At 36.6% G+C, this 16464-nt stretch overlaps 2 protein-coding genes across 3 annotated transcripts; one reads left to right on the forward strand and one right to left on the reverse strand.

Moving 5' to 3' along the window:
* Positions 251–5856, forward strand: LOC109821033 (probable serine/threonine-protein kinase PIX13). Its single transcript, XM_020387229.1, has 6 exons — positions 251–425; positions 1199–1521; positions 2546–2681; positions 3005–3147; positions 3238–3361; positions 5079–5856. The coding sequence occupies exons 1-6, from the start codon at positions 359–361 to the stop codon at positions 5504–5506; spliced, it is 1221 nt and encodes a 406-aa protein (XP_020242818.1). The 5' UTR covers positions 251–358; the 3' UTR covers positions 5507–5856.
* On the reverse strand, positions 7242–13966 carry LOC109821041 (probable rhamnogalacturonate lyase B). 2 transcript variants are annotated; one of them, XM_020387239.1, is made up of 16 exons: positions 13651–13966; positions 13479–13563; positions 13275–13396; positions 11948–11998; positions 11754–11873; positions 11521–11640; positions 10879–11020; positions 10624–10794; positions 9987–10142; positions 9692–9792; positions 9461–9551; positions 9207–9348; positions 8676–8832; positions 8448–8564; positions 7829–7958; positions 7242–7727 (listed from the first exon to the last, which is right to left on the reverse strand). In XM_020387239.1, exons 1-16 carry the CDS (start codon positions 13734–13736, stop codon positions 7470–7472), a joined length of 2049 nt encoding a protein of 682 aa, XP_020242828.1. In that variant the 5' UTR covers positions 13737–13966; the 3' UTR covers positions 7242–7469. The 2 variants fall into 2 exon arrangements, with proteins under 2 accessions (XP_020242828.1, XP_020242826.1); XM_020387237.1 differs by having other exon boundaries at positions 9692–9798; positions 13651–13964.

Consider the following 16464-nt stretch of genomic DNA (forward strand, 5'->3'; position numbering starts at 1 on the left):
CCCAAACAGCCATCAGCTCCTACCTCGAGAACGGGAACCCCCGATCTCACGTGGGACCCGCGTGACCCTACGCGGGCAGGGGCTATTTATCGCGTGGCATTGTTGGAAGTGACGAAGCGTGTTACAAACGTGACAGCAGATCGTGCACTCACTTGTTTAACTTAACCAAAAAAAAAAAAAAAAAAGAAAAAAAAAAGGCCAAAGCTAGCACTTTCGTTGGGGAACATAAAAAGCCTTTATTTGCTGAAGAGGAGAATATTGACTGAAGACTAGAGAGTTATTATAAAGAGAGCATGGTAGCTTCTTTCTCCTTCCACCGATTCCTACGATTATAGAGAGCGAAGCAGAGGCCTGAGGGATGGGGAATTGCTTGGTTTCACGAGTGAAGTCTCTGAGCCCATCAAATACAAGGCCGAGTAGTCCAGGTGTCTATTTTCAAATTCTTTTTTGTTTTTTTTGTTTTTTTTAATCCTCGTTAGTTGTTATTTCAGCTATGTAGCATGCTTAGAAGGTGAAATTCTCAGAATTCTCACGCGGGGTCTTTTAGAATTCAATCCGAAGTCGTTAACTTTGAACGGAAAAATTTTAATCTTTGGATGAAATAAAATATGGGATTATTAGTGTCGCGCAATCCTTCGTCGATGATTTCCTTGTAATTCTGATACGGGCCTTTTTTTTGTTTTGTTTTTTTTCACTCGGAAATGTTTAATTTTGAGTGAAGTTTCTTCCTTCGTGATGAAACTAGATGTGGGTGTGCATCTGCAATCTTGGGTTTTTCTCGGCATGGTAGTTTTTTTTCTTATAATTCTGCAATTGGCTTTTTCAGAAGATAACCCGGGTCGCTAAATTCTGATAAAATTTCCACTTTTGGTAGTATTTGTTCGACCTTTATCGAAAATTTTGGTTTAGAGCATCATGTGACGCATCCTGTAGTCTATAATTTCTTTTTTCTTCTTTCGGAAGAATTTACGATGTTTCAAACTTTCAAGCGGAGACTCATGTGTACTTTATTCCTTTTCCTATGACTCAAATCTTCAGATTTTGGTATAAATTAGTAAATTGTCTTTTGGTTCAACCTTGTTTTCAATTAAAACATCCTCATCCCCCCTCAAAATTCGACTAGTAAAATTGGAAATCCTATATCACTTCAGACTCCTTTCAAAAATTTGTTCATTGTGCTCCGTTTATCTTTGAACAGGACCTTCAACATCAAACTTCAGCAACATGAGCACTATCAGCACTCTCGGGCGATCCACAGGCAGTGGCACAGGCATTGACGATTTTACCCCCGAGGGTCGGATCCTTGATACCCCAAACCTTCGAAAATTTACCTTTTCTGAATTGAGGAGCGCCACAAAGAACTTTAAACCCGAAACTGTTCTTGGCGAGGGTGGATTTGGGAAGGTATTCAAAGGGTGGGTTGATGAGAAGACTCTGAATCCTGCGAAGAGTGGTCTTGGAATGGTGGTTGCTGTGAAGAAATTGAACCCTGAGAGCGTGCAAGGGTTGGAGGAGTGGCAGGTGATTGTTTGAATTCATGGGCTATGTACGATTTAAGCTTAGTTGTCTGATGTTATTTTCCTTATAATAACGTTCCACATTCCTCTCCTACAGAGTTAATGGATTCATTCTCTTTTCACCTAGATCGATATACAGCTAGTCTGTGGTGCTTCGACTGATCTTCTGATTTCTCTTTTACTGACGTTGTGCGCTGCTGATAGATAGTTTCCTTGAGCATTTATATCTTTAACAATTAGGCCCAATTTCGCGTTACCTCTTCTTTGTTACTCAATTTTCGAACTGACACCCTTATGCGCCGTTCCGTCAACATATAACGACCTAGGCCAACGTCCATCCAGTTTTTTCTGTTAATGTTACTATTAATGAAAAAGCAGTGATATCCCTGATATATAGGACATAACTTTAGCTGAAGATCGTTTCCCTCCTCTGAATTGAGAATTTTCTCCATTGACTGCAATTTCCCTCCATTGTCTCGTGCGTCCCAATAGGAATCTTAGGGCTGTTTTTGGCTCCTCTCTTCGAAAATAGGCACGTGTATACCACGTGCAAGGGTAAGCCCGTCAAACAACAACTTTTGGATGTGAAAATAGATGGAAGCGGGCATAGATGGTTGTATATATGTTGACGGAATGACACATAGAGGTGGTAGTTTGGAGCTCATGGTAGTTAAGGATGGTTACATGAAGTGGGGCCTAATTTAGGACGAACCCCTCAAAAATACTTCCCATTAGATTCAGACAATTACCATGAGTCAGGTAGTCTTGAAGTCATTTTCTTTAATCAATATGGAAAAGATGACTAATATGATGCACATAAATAGTCCAGACATTCAATGTGACAAAGAAGTAGACTTGAATTTGGTACCTTCAGGAGATCGTTTGTTTAAAGAAGCATTTGAAAGATAATTTTTATCCTTCTGTCCCAGCATGAGTAAGTTTGTCAATTAACCTATGATTACTTTTTTTTTGGATAGAATTAACCTATGGTTATTCTTATCCATTTATTTTTTATTTTGGCGTTGCAGTCTGAAGTTAATTTTCTTGGAAGGCTATCACATCCAAATCTTGTTAAGCTCTTGGGGTATTGCTGGGAGGACAGGGACCTGCTCCTTGTTTACGAGTTTATGGCTAAAGGGAGCTTGGAGAATCACCTTTTCAGGAGTTAGTCTTTCAACTACTGATTCTTCATTGCTGAGACTATTTGTAGTTCTACGTTACTTTGATCTTAGAGTAAGACACAGCTCGAATATGGATCGGTACATGTCTGGTAATTCATGAGATGTAAAATTTATTAAAGAGTTAATTGTACGTAGACACCCTGTACTATTGCTGTTTTGCATTTACTACCCCCTTAGTTTCGTTGTTGCAGTTAGACCCCCTGGGTCAATTTATTGACTTTATTACTCTTGCTGAAAATTTGGCAGATATTGCCTTGGGGTGAAATTAGCAATTCTATCTTATAAATAATAACTTTTGTTCTACAGGAGGGGGAGCTTTTGAGCCACTCTCATGGAGCCTAAGGCTGAAGATTGCCCTTGGAGCAGCCCGAGGCCTCGCATTCCTTCACAAATCGGACAGACAAATCATCTACCGTGATTTCAAGGCCTCGAACATCCTTCTTGATTCGGTACTGTTCTGAGTTTAGCAACAGTTAAACTTCTTGATGTGGTTATTAATTTTATTTCCGCCCACTAATCTTTGTTTATTTTCGTTGCAGAATTATAATCCGAAGCTCTCTGACTTTGGTCTGGCAAAGAATGGACCGACTGGTGAAGATTCGCATGTTACTACTAGGGTCGTGGGCACCAATGGTTATGCCGCACCAGAGTATGTAGCTACTGGTATGTATCAACTAGGATCCCCTTGTCTTTCAATTTGTATAATTTATTAAAAGAAAATATTAGATTGATAGTATATTAGAGAAGTTCAGAAGGTTGTTTAGTCCCGCATTGAAAATTATGTTATTATTTCTTTTCCCTCCCTATAAATAGAACCTGTATTTCCCTTAAAGAAAAAGAAAATAAAACCAGTCTATCTATGACGATGACAACAACAACAACAACAACGAACCTTTAACCCAAATTTTTGGGGCCGATCACAAAAAACAAGGGGGGAAATCTAAACCTGATTATTTGCAAACCTGGACGCAAACTTGAAGCCAAACCCTGACTCATACCAAAAACCCAAAACTGCATCAAAGGTCATTTTCCCAGCGTACATAAATAATTGTGCCCTCGTAGGGTGGGAATTTGATTCATGGATCCCCAAATCAAATGATGGTCGATTTTCAAAAGGACCACGTGGTCTTCACAATCTTAACTTAGTGGTTCATTGTTGATAATAGTCAACGTCACGCGTTCTGATGCTCACTCATTTCTCTATGACCCTTATTATTCACTGAAATGTTTACTAGGGAGAACTCAATGCTTCAATGCTTCCAATTATAGACGTCCCTATGCATTTCTATACATGCTTCCACTAGCTCTTTTAGGAATTCATCACCAGGGACATTATGAAATTTGGTGAAAATTTTGCAGATAGAGACCCCCTATAGTATATCTGTTTTGACCTTACTGCTTCTCTAGTTTCATTGTTGCAGATAGACCCTCTGGTTGATTTTTTGTCTTTTACCCTTAAAGAAAGGGAAATTTGTTTTTGGACTAATTCACCCTGTGAGGATAAGAGTCAAAAAAGATTTCAGTGGTCTATCTACAACTACAAAACGAGAGGACTAGTAAGTTCAGAACATCGATATTACAGGGGTTCTACCCACAATTACCCATTTTGATTTGATGATACATCATTACACCCTCGTTTAAGTTTAAAAGTTTGTTGCTTCAGTCCACCTGGATCTTATGATTGATGATCGTGGGAGGCACTACCATGTGGTTATCCACCTGAACAACTAGGCCTTTCATCGTCAGTAGTAGCCAAATAACATATTTTTTGATATAAAGGAACGTTCGTGCAACTTTCAGTTCAATCATTTCTCCATTGAAAGCATATTGTTTGATCCGGAGGTTCGTTAGCTGTCAAAGAAATTTACTCTCCCACCCATCTCTAACCACTAGTAGTTTTATTATTTCTGGTTTCCTCCCTTTCTGTAACCATTAGTACTTCTCTCATTTCTAATTTTGTTAGAAATTCTTCTGGTACTTGCCATTGCTTTGTATTACTTGATACATAATTCACAGATACATGGACTTAGTTAAATGAAAGTCGATCATTGACTCACGAATAGATGTTTGTTATCCTATATATAGCTACAGGAACTTCAGGATCTTTTATAAAGAAAAAGTGGATATGAGGTGACAACTTATTTTGCTGAATGAATTTCCCAGAGATTAGCTAGTGGTGATGCCCACCTTGTTATTTTGACGTAGGAGTAGGTGAACTGTACTATTTCTTTCTGTTGGCAGCTCGTTTTACTAAATGAGCTGCCGAGTTATATGTGTGATATTCCCATTATATTATAATTCTGTTACTGAGATGTTACGAATTTTTTTATTACCAAATCCACATTTGTGCTTATATCATGTTATAATTTCCAATCACTAGGTCATCTATATGTAAAAAGTGACGTATATGGATTTGGTGTAGTCCTGCTTGAGATGCTCTCCGGTCAACGGGCCCTCGACACAAACAGGCCAAGCGGGCAGCACAGCTTGGTCGACTGGGTCAAGCCGTTGCTAGCAGACCGCAAAAAACTTGCTCGTCTAATGGATCCTCGCCTCGAGGGAAGATATCCATCGAAAGGAGCTCTTCAGGCTTCACAACTCACTCTCAGATGTCTTGCCAGTGAGCCCAAGAACCGGCCTTCGATGAAGGAGGTTGTCGAGACTCTTGAACAGATCGAGGCGATGAAGAGCAGAGCGAGGCAATCTCGAGAGTCTGCGTCTCAGCCACCAAGTCGAAGCCGTGCTCGTGGGTTGCCAATGCCAAGGCATGGTGCACGGGGTGTGCATTATTCCCTGAAAGTGAGATGAGTATTAGGACGAACCGGCACAGGTTGATCATCAAAGATTGTGGAGTGAAGTTCATTTCTGTTGTATGTAATTTAGTTTTAGTTTGTGTCGGTGTTGGTGTTGGTAACAATGTTATTATTTTTTATGGTTAATTTTACTAAACCCCTAATAAGTTTGGGCTTTTGGAAATTGACGGCCAGAGAGTTTGGGAACTCAAAATACGGACTTACGCTGTTATATGAGTTAAGTGAAAAAAATCAAAAAAAAATTGGGAGAATTTATTGGAGATTCAGTGAGACTTTCAAATTTTTTTTTTTGGATTTAAAGCCCAAACGCCCAAACTTGTGGGGGTTCAGGGGATTTTACCTTTATTTTTTAAAGAAAATATATAGGGGCTTTGGGAAAATTTGTGATTATTTGTATTCATACTGGACTGGATAATGTAAACTAATTTAAATGAGAAACTGAAGGGAGCCCTCTCATCTCAGCACCTTAAATCTTTAATATATTGGGATTAGTCTCTCAAATCATTGAAATTGGTATTAGGGGCGCAATCTGACAGGCCTCCTCAAACTAAGTCCCTCAAACCATTGAAAGCGCTGTTAGTCCTCAAATTCTTGTAAGTTTGTTCCAAGCTAATCCCTCCAATCAGAAGTACCAGTGGCAAGACCCGAGAATTGGGGGACCTAATAACAATTTTAATGATTTGAGCGGCTAGGCCAAATATTAAAGATATAAGGTGCAAATTCCAAAAAAAAAACCAATTTAGTAATCGACGTTGTCAACGTCACGCAAACCAGTCAACTTTACAGATGGACGTCTATCCTCCACTGAAGAAAGTTGATATTTTTTTACTTTCAGGGGCTGTTTGGTTCGCTATTATAAGGGGTGGAAAACTCAGAAAACCCATCCACGTCAGATTTTTAACCCTCCACGTCAGCTTTTTTGTTTCCGTCCATTTCTTTGTGCCGCTTTGGTTCGCTCGAATGAAAGAGGGAAAACTCTGCTGAAATCGCCGCCAACTAAGATTTTTTTCCTTCTCCGATTTTCTTCCTCAACTAAGTGAAATTGATGAAAACTCTGGCACGTCAGATTTTTTTCCTTCTATGCTTTGTTTACAAAAGTTTTCCTTTTTTTTCTATACGAACCAAACACAAGAAAAATAAATACATTGGTTTCCCATCATTTTTTATGTGCGAACCAAAGCAAAACAATCTATTTCTTGGAAAAGTTTGGAAAACTCAAAACTCGTGTTTCTTTACATGGAATTGCATTTCTCTATATCAAGGAAACGAACCAAACAGCCCCTCAATATAATAAGTCAAAAATGAAGATAGACGACCCTTGGGTTGGCGCAATGGTGTAAAGCCCTGTTGTACTCCTGTGAGAAACCGAAAAGAGAGAGAGAGAGAGAAAAGAAAAAGAAAAAGAAAAAGATAGGCGTTGGTGTTTGACGAGACAGCAGTCTCCTTCAAGTCGTTGCTCTTTGAAATTTTGTTTCGTCTTTCTTGGCAAAATAAGCCAGTCTTAATGTAGTCTAGATTTTTTAAACCAAGTACCTGCGTTAATAAATAAGAAGGTCAAAGGCTTACGAAGTTACGATGCTATAGATTTATTCAACAGAGAAAACGGAATATTAAATTACACCCTGAAAGCAAAAAAAAAAGTTTGTATCTTCGAAGAAAATGTCGTGTTGAATCTTCATCGTATTATCTACGTCAACACATCTTTTTAAATAGTTTTTTTTTGAGAAAAGTAATGTGAACTTATTACATGGAACTAACAACCGCAATTGCGATGAAATATCCCAATTACATGCAAATTGTAGTTGCAACTTTTACACAATGAACAAAATAGCTACCAACTAGCTTCAACTCCCTCGTCTTTAATATAACTACATAAACATACAACCATAATACCTCCAAACCAACTTCAATAGATTAGAAGACTTAGGAATCATATACTATTCGAAATGCATTGATGATCATATCCTCTCATTCGCGTCAGAGCCAGATGGCCCTTCTAAACGAAGGTAATCGTACATAATCCCCTGAAAAGGGCTCGTGCTCCTCGATTGTGTGAGGAAAATAGTATTCTCGCCTTCAACAAGCCAAACGCTCTTCACGTCGATGCTATACAACCGATATAATCCATGGATTCCATGTCTTGCAATCGAGTTGTCTCTGCCAATTAGCCCCGTTGAAAAATGAGGAGGATTTATATTCAAATTGTTGAAGCGGACCTTTGACAAAGAGAGAATTTGTTTCGTTAGCTTGACACGAGATGCAAATTTTGCAGAAAGTGTGAATAGAATTTTTATGTATATTGTAGAGGATATTTTACTTGTAATTCTGAATATGTCGCTGATGCAATGGCGATCCTTAGCTTGTAACTTCCATTTTGGTAAACGGTGTCAAGTTTGAATCTTATTTGCCAAGTGGTCGGAATATAGGAGGTTTGATCGTCACTCTTCCTGTAAGGAAAGGATAACTATGAATGAAAATACTGCTAACTTCTGAATTTTGTTTTATTCACACCAACTAACATGTATGCTTCATGTAACTATGGCAAAGAACATGAAAAAGGGGTTAATTACATATACACCCCTTGTATGATGCCTAAGCAGAAACATCTCCCCATGATTTATGTGTCATGTGGGTGTCATATGACATCAAATTGCACAGAAATCCCCTAATATTTCAGTCAGAGGGACCCCATATTCTTTTATAAATGTTGAACATATACGCCTTATGTACAAGTACAGATAACGGAGAGATAACTGTTTGAGCTTAGACATCAGGGGTCTTAAGTATTAATAAAAAAAAAATTTAGGAGTAATACGTTGCTACCCCTCTACAGTACAAAACCTTGATATGAAAATACTTTCAACTCAATTACAAGAAAGCCTTGTCAATTAAAACAAAACAAGCAATAAGTAATGCAAGCCTTGAGCCAACCTCACCTTGTAACTTGGGCAAAGAACCAATCCTTTGTGTAATCACTCTCACCAACAGTATAAACAAGGTCACCATCTGGGTATAACTCTGCATATCTCTCCCATAAGCCATATTGCCTAAACCTGAAAAGAAAAGTAAGATATTAGTGAACTACTTATTATTTAAGAGGCAGTGAGTACATGAGCATATTTAATGTAACAGGGTATCAAACTAAACAAAGTTGTATCAATTACTTGTCAGGATGATTTATATAGAGCCTGTTAACATAGTTGGGGTTAGGATCCGGAACATAGAACTCAGCAGCAGAACGATCAGGGATACCTATCTCCCATAAGGTAGGACCATCTCTTGGAGGCGCATATACAATATCCCCCAAATCAATAAAACATCCTGCTTAACAAAATGCAGAAAAGTCATAAGATTTCCTGCATTATTTTCAAGGTTACTTGTGGATAGACCCCCTCACGATCGCCCAATTGCAGATTGACGCCCAGTAGTTCTATTGTTGCAGCTAGACCTCCTGAGTGAAATCTTTTTGACTGTTGGAGGTATATTTGTCAAAAAATAAATTCCACTTTCGTTGAGGACAAAATAGTCAAAATCACTTAGAGGGTTTAGCTGTCACAATAGAATACAGGGGCTCTATTCGCAATTGGGCAATAGTACGGGGGGACTATCCCCAGTTAACCCTATTTTCTACTAAGATATCTAAGGTGTGCATAGACATGTACTTTGTGAGTAAGAAGCAACAGGAAGATATTTACCAGAGGTTATCGATATAGTTGCGTCAAATTTATAGTCTCCAATAAAACCAGGAACCCATGCATAAAGATTGTAGTCTCCAGTTCGAACATTGCTAATGGTGAAATTTCCAAAAGCATCGGCCCTAGTCCAAAATTGGTAGCCCTGAAAAGGTGTTGAGATTTAAGCTTGTGATCAGTGATTTGACATTTCAACTGCAACAGGACTAATAAAAAAAAATGAAATCTGCATGTCATTATATCATTCTCATGTTGACCTTGCATTCCCTTTGCCATGACCCGGTATCTCCTGGTAAAGCCAAGCCAACATACGCAGAATCTGCATAGATGTAATCATCATCTGCATGCCTAAGAAACAAAAAGCAAATCAGTGCTGCAATATATTTTTTAAGAAACAAATAGCAAATCAGTACTGCAATAAATTTCTTACTACAAGAAATTTATCAAACATAGAAATTTATGGTGTATTCGGCATAAAGAGACAATACCTATCACGGATAAGCAGTCTACCAGTAACAGAACCTCTCTGCTCAATTGTTGGATAGTCCTCTGACAGGGGAAAATTATAAGGCCAACTATCTACTTCAATCTGCATCTGAACCACCAAATATGAAACAAATATAATCTTCAAGGCATCAGTATGAAATTATTTAAGATTGTACATCACTTGGGCGTGCACTTTTACTCTATTGCATTTCATCATCGACTATTTAAATAGAACTCATGGAGATCTCTCCACCAAAATAAAAACCAGATTTCAATGATAGGATTTCAGATTACAACCTGAATTTTGGCGTCCTCCCAAAGAAGCTGTGGATCTGTAAAAATCCATGAAGAATTAAGGTACATAAACACCGGGCCAAAAACCTTTTTCCAGTATTCTCCACCTCTAAATTTTGGCACGAGGTCAGCCCCAGAATAATGAGCACTGAAAAATATCTGAATGCAAACAAGTCAAGAACACATATACAATGCCAAGGCACACAAAATACTCAACATTGATAAACTACAAGCTCATATATCATGTGACAGTTATGAACATCATCCCACACATATAAAATACAAAGTTGTCTGACCATAAAATTAGCACGTGTAATAAGAGCATTAAATGCCCAAATTAGAAGAAGTGATAACATTATAATGAATGGAGAGGAATAGATGTAAACCTAAGAGAACTTGGCTGGAAATAGTTGACAATATTATAATGACGAACTTAGTGGAGGATAAGAGAACTGAATGGAAAAATAGAAATCATGTAGCTGACCAAACAATTTGGGATCTAGACTGCTGTTGTAGTAGTAGTAAGAATAAGTTATGTAATGTACATATAATTATCGAGATATGTGGTTAAAAGTAAATGACCTTTCCATTATATGTCTTGGGAGTAAAATAAGGAATCAATTAAGTAAACTACACTTACAGCAAGTGTAGTGGGACCGACATGCGAAGTAAGATTTTGCTTGACGGGTCCTCCAGTTCTGAACTCATTGCTAGGTGTGATCTGCCAAAAACCAATCGGTGGATCAAAAGAAACCCAACCATGAACCTTGTTGTCCTTGTTTTCTATCGAGTATTGATATTTGTCATCCACCTAGGCAAAATATCCATAAACAGAAACGTTAGAAATCTGATCAATCTTGCATTGAGAGGTCTCTATATGGGGGCTCTAATTTACCTCGTCTCTGAGTTCTGGATTGATCGGATTCGTCAGAAGGACGGCTTCAGGATATGCTAATTGCTGACCCCTCCCAGGCAAACGGTCATCAGGCATGGGCATGATCCTCTGTCTATTATCTGCTAGTGCCATGTACTGAAACCTATTAAATTTAATAGAAAATGTCATGGATACTCGTACATATCGAAGCCACTAAAGCACGGGACACATATTCAAAGTTGTAAGGGAATTGAGCTTGATCTAGATTGATCATGTCCCGTTAGATTGGACTCAATATTCATGTCAATTTTCCTTAAGTTGCTATCAGTTCAATCACTTATATACTATGATGCATGAGACTTTCCTTACCAAAAGAATTTGTGGGTGCAGGATTGAACGTGTAAAATGCATGTGTCGATAATTGAAGTAGAGAAATAGGTCAAAAAACTTGTTCATGAACATTAGGGGTATATATCCCAATACGGGATCAAAAGGATTCAGAAGAATTTCAGGCCAAAATTTGGGCTGTTGCTCCATAAAGAAACTATTGTTGCAATATTTGTTATGAGGGAGCGGTCTTCTAAAGTTCTTGCACTGAAAATAATAAAAAAACATATCCCAAAAATATAAGATCTAACTGAAGTAAGGCTAAAATCAGTTTACTTGTCTTTTCTAAGCTTGAATGCTACCCGGGTCTCTGCGATATCAAAATCAGGCCATCCTTCCAAGTGTTCATAAATTGCATAAGTATAGAAGCCTGAAGATCCTCGGAGAACTATAAACCTACAAAGTTTAAAAGGCATCAGCAGTTATCTCCTAACTATCAAAGTTCTGAAACAATTTATTATCTGAAATACCAAAAAAATGAAGCAGAATTAAGCAAGATATTTACAAACCGCTTGTCAATGTTTAAAGGTACAAGAGTGCCTTTTAGGGAAGGATCCCACATCCTGGTGAATGAAACCTCCACTCGATTATCATCTTCAGCTATTATCCTAAAATCAGTACCTTTAATCCTGTAAGAGTGTGTATTTCAGTATTGGAAGCATTTTTATGATAAGAAAAAAACCAGTAAAAGGTATTTACTCACACATCGAATATTCCATTGCTTCCAGGTTCACTCCAAACGAGATCCCAGTACCTACATGATCATTTAATCACACTGTTGGCCTCCGATTAATTCAATATTTCCATGTCTATATGTTAAAATAGCCATTCCTATGATCGTAATGGACATTGCTACTTTTGATCACTAGTGATATTTGATCTAAAATACCTACATTATACCACACAAATATTACATAACTAGGTTCCTAAATAATAAACTGATAGTTTGTTGGTTAACATTGTATGCAGATCAACTTTAGCAATGCTTAGGAGGTAAGTAAATAAAATAACATAGTGAAATAAGACCATGAGGATATCTAACACGAAAATATTGAGAGACCAGAAAGACTAAAAAATATTATAAAAAAATCCCCTCGTAATGACAAAGGGAAAAAAAAAATCTCCATTTTGGAAAAGGAAAAAAAAAATCCCTCCACCTCTCTCTTTCTATATCAGTAACCTGGGTGTCTATAGGCTGGGGTCTTTTTTTATTGAGCTCTCATCCTTTTTCTTTAAAAAAAAATGGATATCTTCAACTCCATGAGTGAGATCCTTGTTGGAAGATTTCATATTGTTTGTTGCCTGCTAAGAAGATGTCTAGATTCAACGTCTTAGTTAAATATATTATCCTACTATTTAGGACTTTCCTCTATTATAGATTTATTTTTCTTATTAGAGTTTTACTTTTATAGATATCCTACTGTCAAAGAACCTAACCATCACCAAAACTCCAAAGTTGTAGCGAGGGTTGAGGGTTATTGTTTTATATTTTATCATGCCTCGCAGGTTGAGCGGTCTTTTTATAGGCTGAAATTTAGACTCACGTAGCGGTATCAAAATTTTTAAAATCAGCATTAAATTCACGTGCAGTGGGATTAAAACTTGGGTTACTCTGATACCATGTCAAAGAACCAAATCATTACACCAAAACTCTGAAGCTGTAGCGAGAGTTGAGGGTTTTTTTTTATGTTCTAACATCTACAAAATGTATGAATATGCGTATTCCCCTCTTCTCCACAATTAACGAGAATAGAAAAATGCTTGTCCTCTAGACACACATACACACACAACCACACACACTCACACCCACAAAACAAAAAACGAGAAGGCCTTTAACTCTACCTAATTTTGTTAAAGATGGGACTGCTCTGCAATTGCGGTCTGCGACTAGTTTATAAACAAGGAGACGTACAACATCAACAACTACAGCAAATTATAAATTTATGTTGACAAGCAACTAGCATCAAAAATACATAAAGAAATAAGTAAATAGATATTCTCAAGGAACAAGCTAGAAAGAGAAAATCTGCCCTCTGTTATCTTCTTTGTTCAGAACCTCCATCAAATTATCCACACCATTATACTGAACTCCAGTGACGATCCCGTCGGGCTTCGACAACGTAAGTTGCAGTATCCCATTGTCAATTGTCACCTACAACCTCAATAATTCACTAAAGTTTCAACCAAAACAAAAAATAAAAAATAAATCCAAACCCGATAAAATTGACGCATACATATCGATCTTGAACAGAAAGGCGAACCCCAATCGGCGACATCGTAGCAGGACCACCCGATGTGCAGCAATTTTCTATGACCCTCCTTCAGAATTTGCTCACAAAACTGTTATAATCCGACAAAATATGCGATTTCAAGAAATGGGCAGTTTTTACAGTTGAGAACGGGTACCTTAGTTTGCGAAGAGGACCCATATGTGCTGTTGAAATTGTGTGAGGGTTTTGTATAGGGTTTTGCTTGGATTGGAGGCCAAGCATCAAGCTCCTCTTCAAAGCTACGATCTCTTCGCAGAGGAGGAGGGGGGACTGGCTTGGTCTCCTCTCTGTGTGGGTTTTTGACACTTGTCATGCATTTGTGATGGTTTGATCATTTTTTTATTTATTTTTTTTTGTCAAATTTGGGTATTGGATATTGGGAATTGAGGGGTTATTGTTGGATTTTTATATCTTTTTTTCTAGGGTGAAGTGCGGCCCTCTCTGTCTTTTTCCTGTTTTCTGCAAACATGGGATTTTGCTATTTTTTGGAGTTTGTGGCTCGGTGCGGGGGAATCAATATACTTGTGTTTGAAAAAGTTGGTGTGGTGGAAAAAGTTGCAGATAACTAATTGAAGGGAAAATTGCCTCCAGCTCCCTCGAAAGCTTTAGAGCTTTCCTCATGTTTTGACAGAGTAAAAGATGAAAAATCTAATTGCCTATTTTTTTGTTAGCATAAAACAGCTAATATATCCTAACAACCGACAGCTGAAGCTAATGACCAACAACTAAAGTTAACAATTATTTCTTATTTTTAGGACAAATTTTCAAAACCGACCTTGTTTTGAATTTTATTCTTAAAAAAGATCCGTTTCAAACTTAATTTTAAAAACAAACCCAGTTGGTTAAAACTGGGTCGGTTTTTAAAAAAAAAGTTCACGGGAGTTGAAGTCCAGTAAATTTTTTCATATAACAATTATTTCTTGTTAATTTCGACTATTTTTATTAACTTCAGTTACTTTTGTTAATTTTGCCTATTTTTTGTTGATTTTTACATGTTTTTTAAACTTTAGTTGTTTTTTTTTGTTAAATGTAAATATTTTTGTTAACTACAAAAAAAAAAAATTTCAACTTTAATTATAGTTTGTCCAACTTTTATTATTTTTTATTAATTTTAGATGTTTTTTATTATCTTGTTGCTTTTTATTAACTTCGTTGTGACTTCGAAGAAAAGACACGGAGGATGAGGAGAAAGAAAAAAGACGAAGGTGGGTGGAAGTGGAAGGAAGAGGGAGGAGGAGGGGAGAGAGAGAAATCATAAACAGGAGGCGAAGGAACGAAAGAAGAATAAAATAATTATACACGGTAATGTATAATTATTTCTTTTGCACAATTGATTATCAAATAAAGTTAATTACATAACAAGTTAACAACACTTTGAATCATATTTAGATTAAAATATAGTATTTACAATAGCATTCTTCTTATTCTTCATTTCTAGAAACTACTTCATTATTATATCTTCCTCACCAATGTTACAAAATGTATCCGTGGACCCTTGAATTCCATGCTTTGGTTTACCAACAATAAAATTATCTTCCATATTCAGGATCGTTGTCTCATGCAAATTACAAAAATCTCGAGAAAGAAACAAGCGAATTCTTGTTTGTTTGAGAATTTTACACATTAACCCTTATAGTTTAGAAAAGTACTATATATTAATGGGTTGGTTTGCATTTAAATACCGTATAATTTCCTCTACTTTACAGTTATACACCCTCTCTTGTTTTTCGCAGCACTTGTATACCCTAAAGTTTTTAAAACTTGCACTTGAATACTCTAATGTTTCTAAAACTTGCACTTAAATACCTTCAATTATGCAAATGCAATAATTTCCTCTGAAAAATTCTCATGTGACACTCACATACTAATGTTAATTTTAGAATATTTTTAACTCTTAATATTTGTCAGATTAATATAGACATATCCAAATCCTATTTTAAAATAGAATTAGGATAGTTTAAGCAGTAAATTTAACAAAATAAAGGGTTAAAAAGTTCAAGTGTAAGTTTTAATCCTATAGGGTATATAAATGCTAGTTTAAAAACTATAGGATATATAAATGCAAGTTTTAAATTTTGAGGGTATGCAAGTGCTGCCAAAAAGAGGTGAGGGTATATAAGGAAAAATTTTAAGAGCTTTAGGTACCATTTGGAAAAAAGGTTAAGTGAGGGGTTAAGGAAACTTAACCCCTTCTTAATCCGCCAAACACAAAAAATCTATATAAGGATTAAAGTGAGTTAACTCTCCATAATTTGCCAAACATAAAAAATATAGAAGGGTTAATTAAGCTAATTCCTCTAGAGGGATTAAAATGAGTTAACCTCTCAAAATGAGGGGTTTACTAATACTCCTATTTAGAAGGATTAAGAGTTAAACCCTTTTAATTATAAAGAAAATAGTCAAAATCATTGTTATTCTCAAACTCTAAAACTGATCACAAGGACTATAATAAAATTTATTTAACAGGTTAATAATTTAGTACTTCAGATTATTGAATGAGCTAAGTACATTAATTCTTTTTAATCCCTCTTCCTTAACCGTTTGCCAAACGGGGCCTTAGGATATAAAAGTTTTCAATTGACAATAGTAGCAAGAAACTATAATATATATATAGATATATATATATATATATAATATATATATATATATATATATATATATATATATAATTAAAATTCCTCAACCCATCGTGAGTGTGGCCCTAAATTTAATGACTGAAGAGCAATGTGACACTTCACTACCAAGCACTATTTTTTGTGCTTGGTACCAAAGCAATATATAAAACTCCTCAACCCATGTGAGTGTGGACCCTTATTTTAATGACTGAAGAGCAATGTGACACCTCACTACCAAGCACTATTTTTTGTGCTTGGTACCAAAACATACCCATTTTTCTCATATATATATGACCTACAATTTCAATGACTGGAGGGCAATGTGACACCTCACA

This window comes from Asparagus officinalis, chromosome 1 (assembly GCF_001876935.1).
Source record: "Asparagus officinalis chromosome 1, Aspof.V1, whole genome shotgun sequence".
Lineage (NCBI taxonomy): Eukaryota > Viridiplantae > Streptophyta > Magnoliopsida > Asparagales > Asparagaceae > Asparagus > Asparagus officinalis.

Coding starts and splice junctions, on each gene's coding strand:
- LOC109821033 (XM_020387229.1), top strand. CDS start 359: ATGGGGAATTGCTTGGTTTCACGAGTGAAGTCTCTGAGCCCATCAAAT. Junction 3,148..3,237: donor CGAACATCCTTCTTGATTCG/GTACTGTTCTGA, acceptor TTTTCGTTGCAG/AATTATAATCCGAAGCTCTC. Junction 3,362..5,078: donor ACCAGAGTATGTAGCTACTG/GTATGTATCAAC, acceptor TCCAATCACTAG/GTCATCTATATGTAAAAAGT.
- LOC109821041 (XM_020387237.1), bottom strand. CDS start 13,736: ATGCTTGGCCTCCAATCCAAGCAAAACCCTATACAAAACCCTCACACA. Junction 13,397..13,478: donor TTTCTGTTCAAGATCGATAT/GTATGCGTCAAT, acceptor TTGAGGTTGTAG/GTGACAATTGACAATGGGAT. Junction 11,874..11,947: donor AGCAATGGAATATTCGATGT/GTGAGTAAATAC, acceptor ACACTCTTACAG/GATTAAAGGTACTGATTTTA.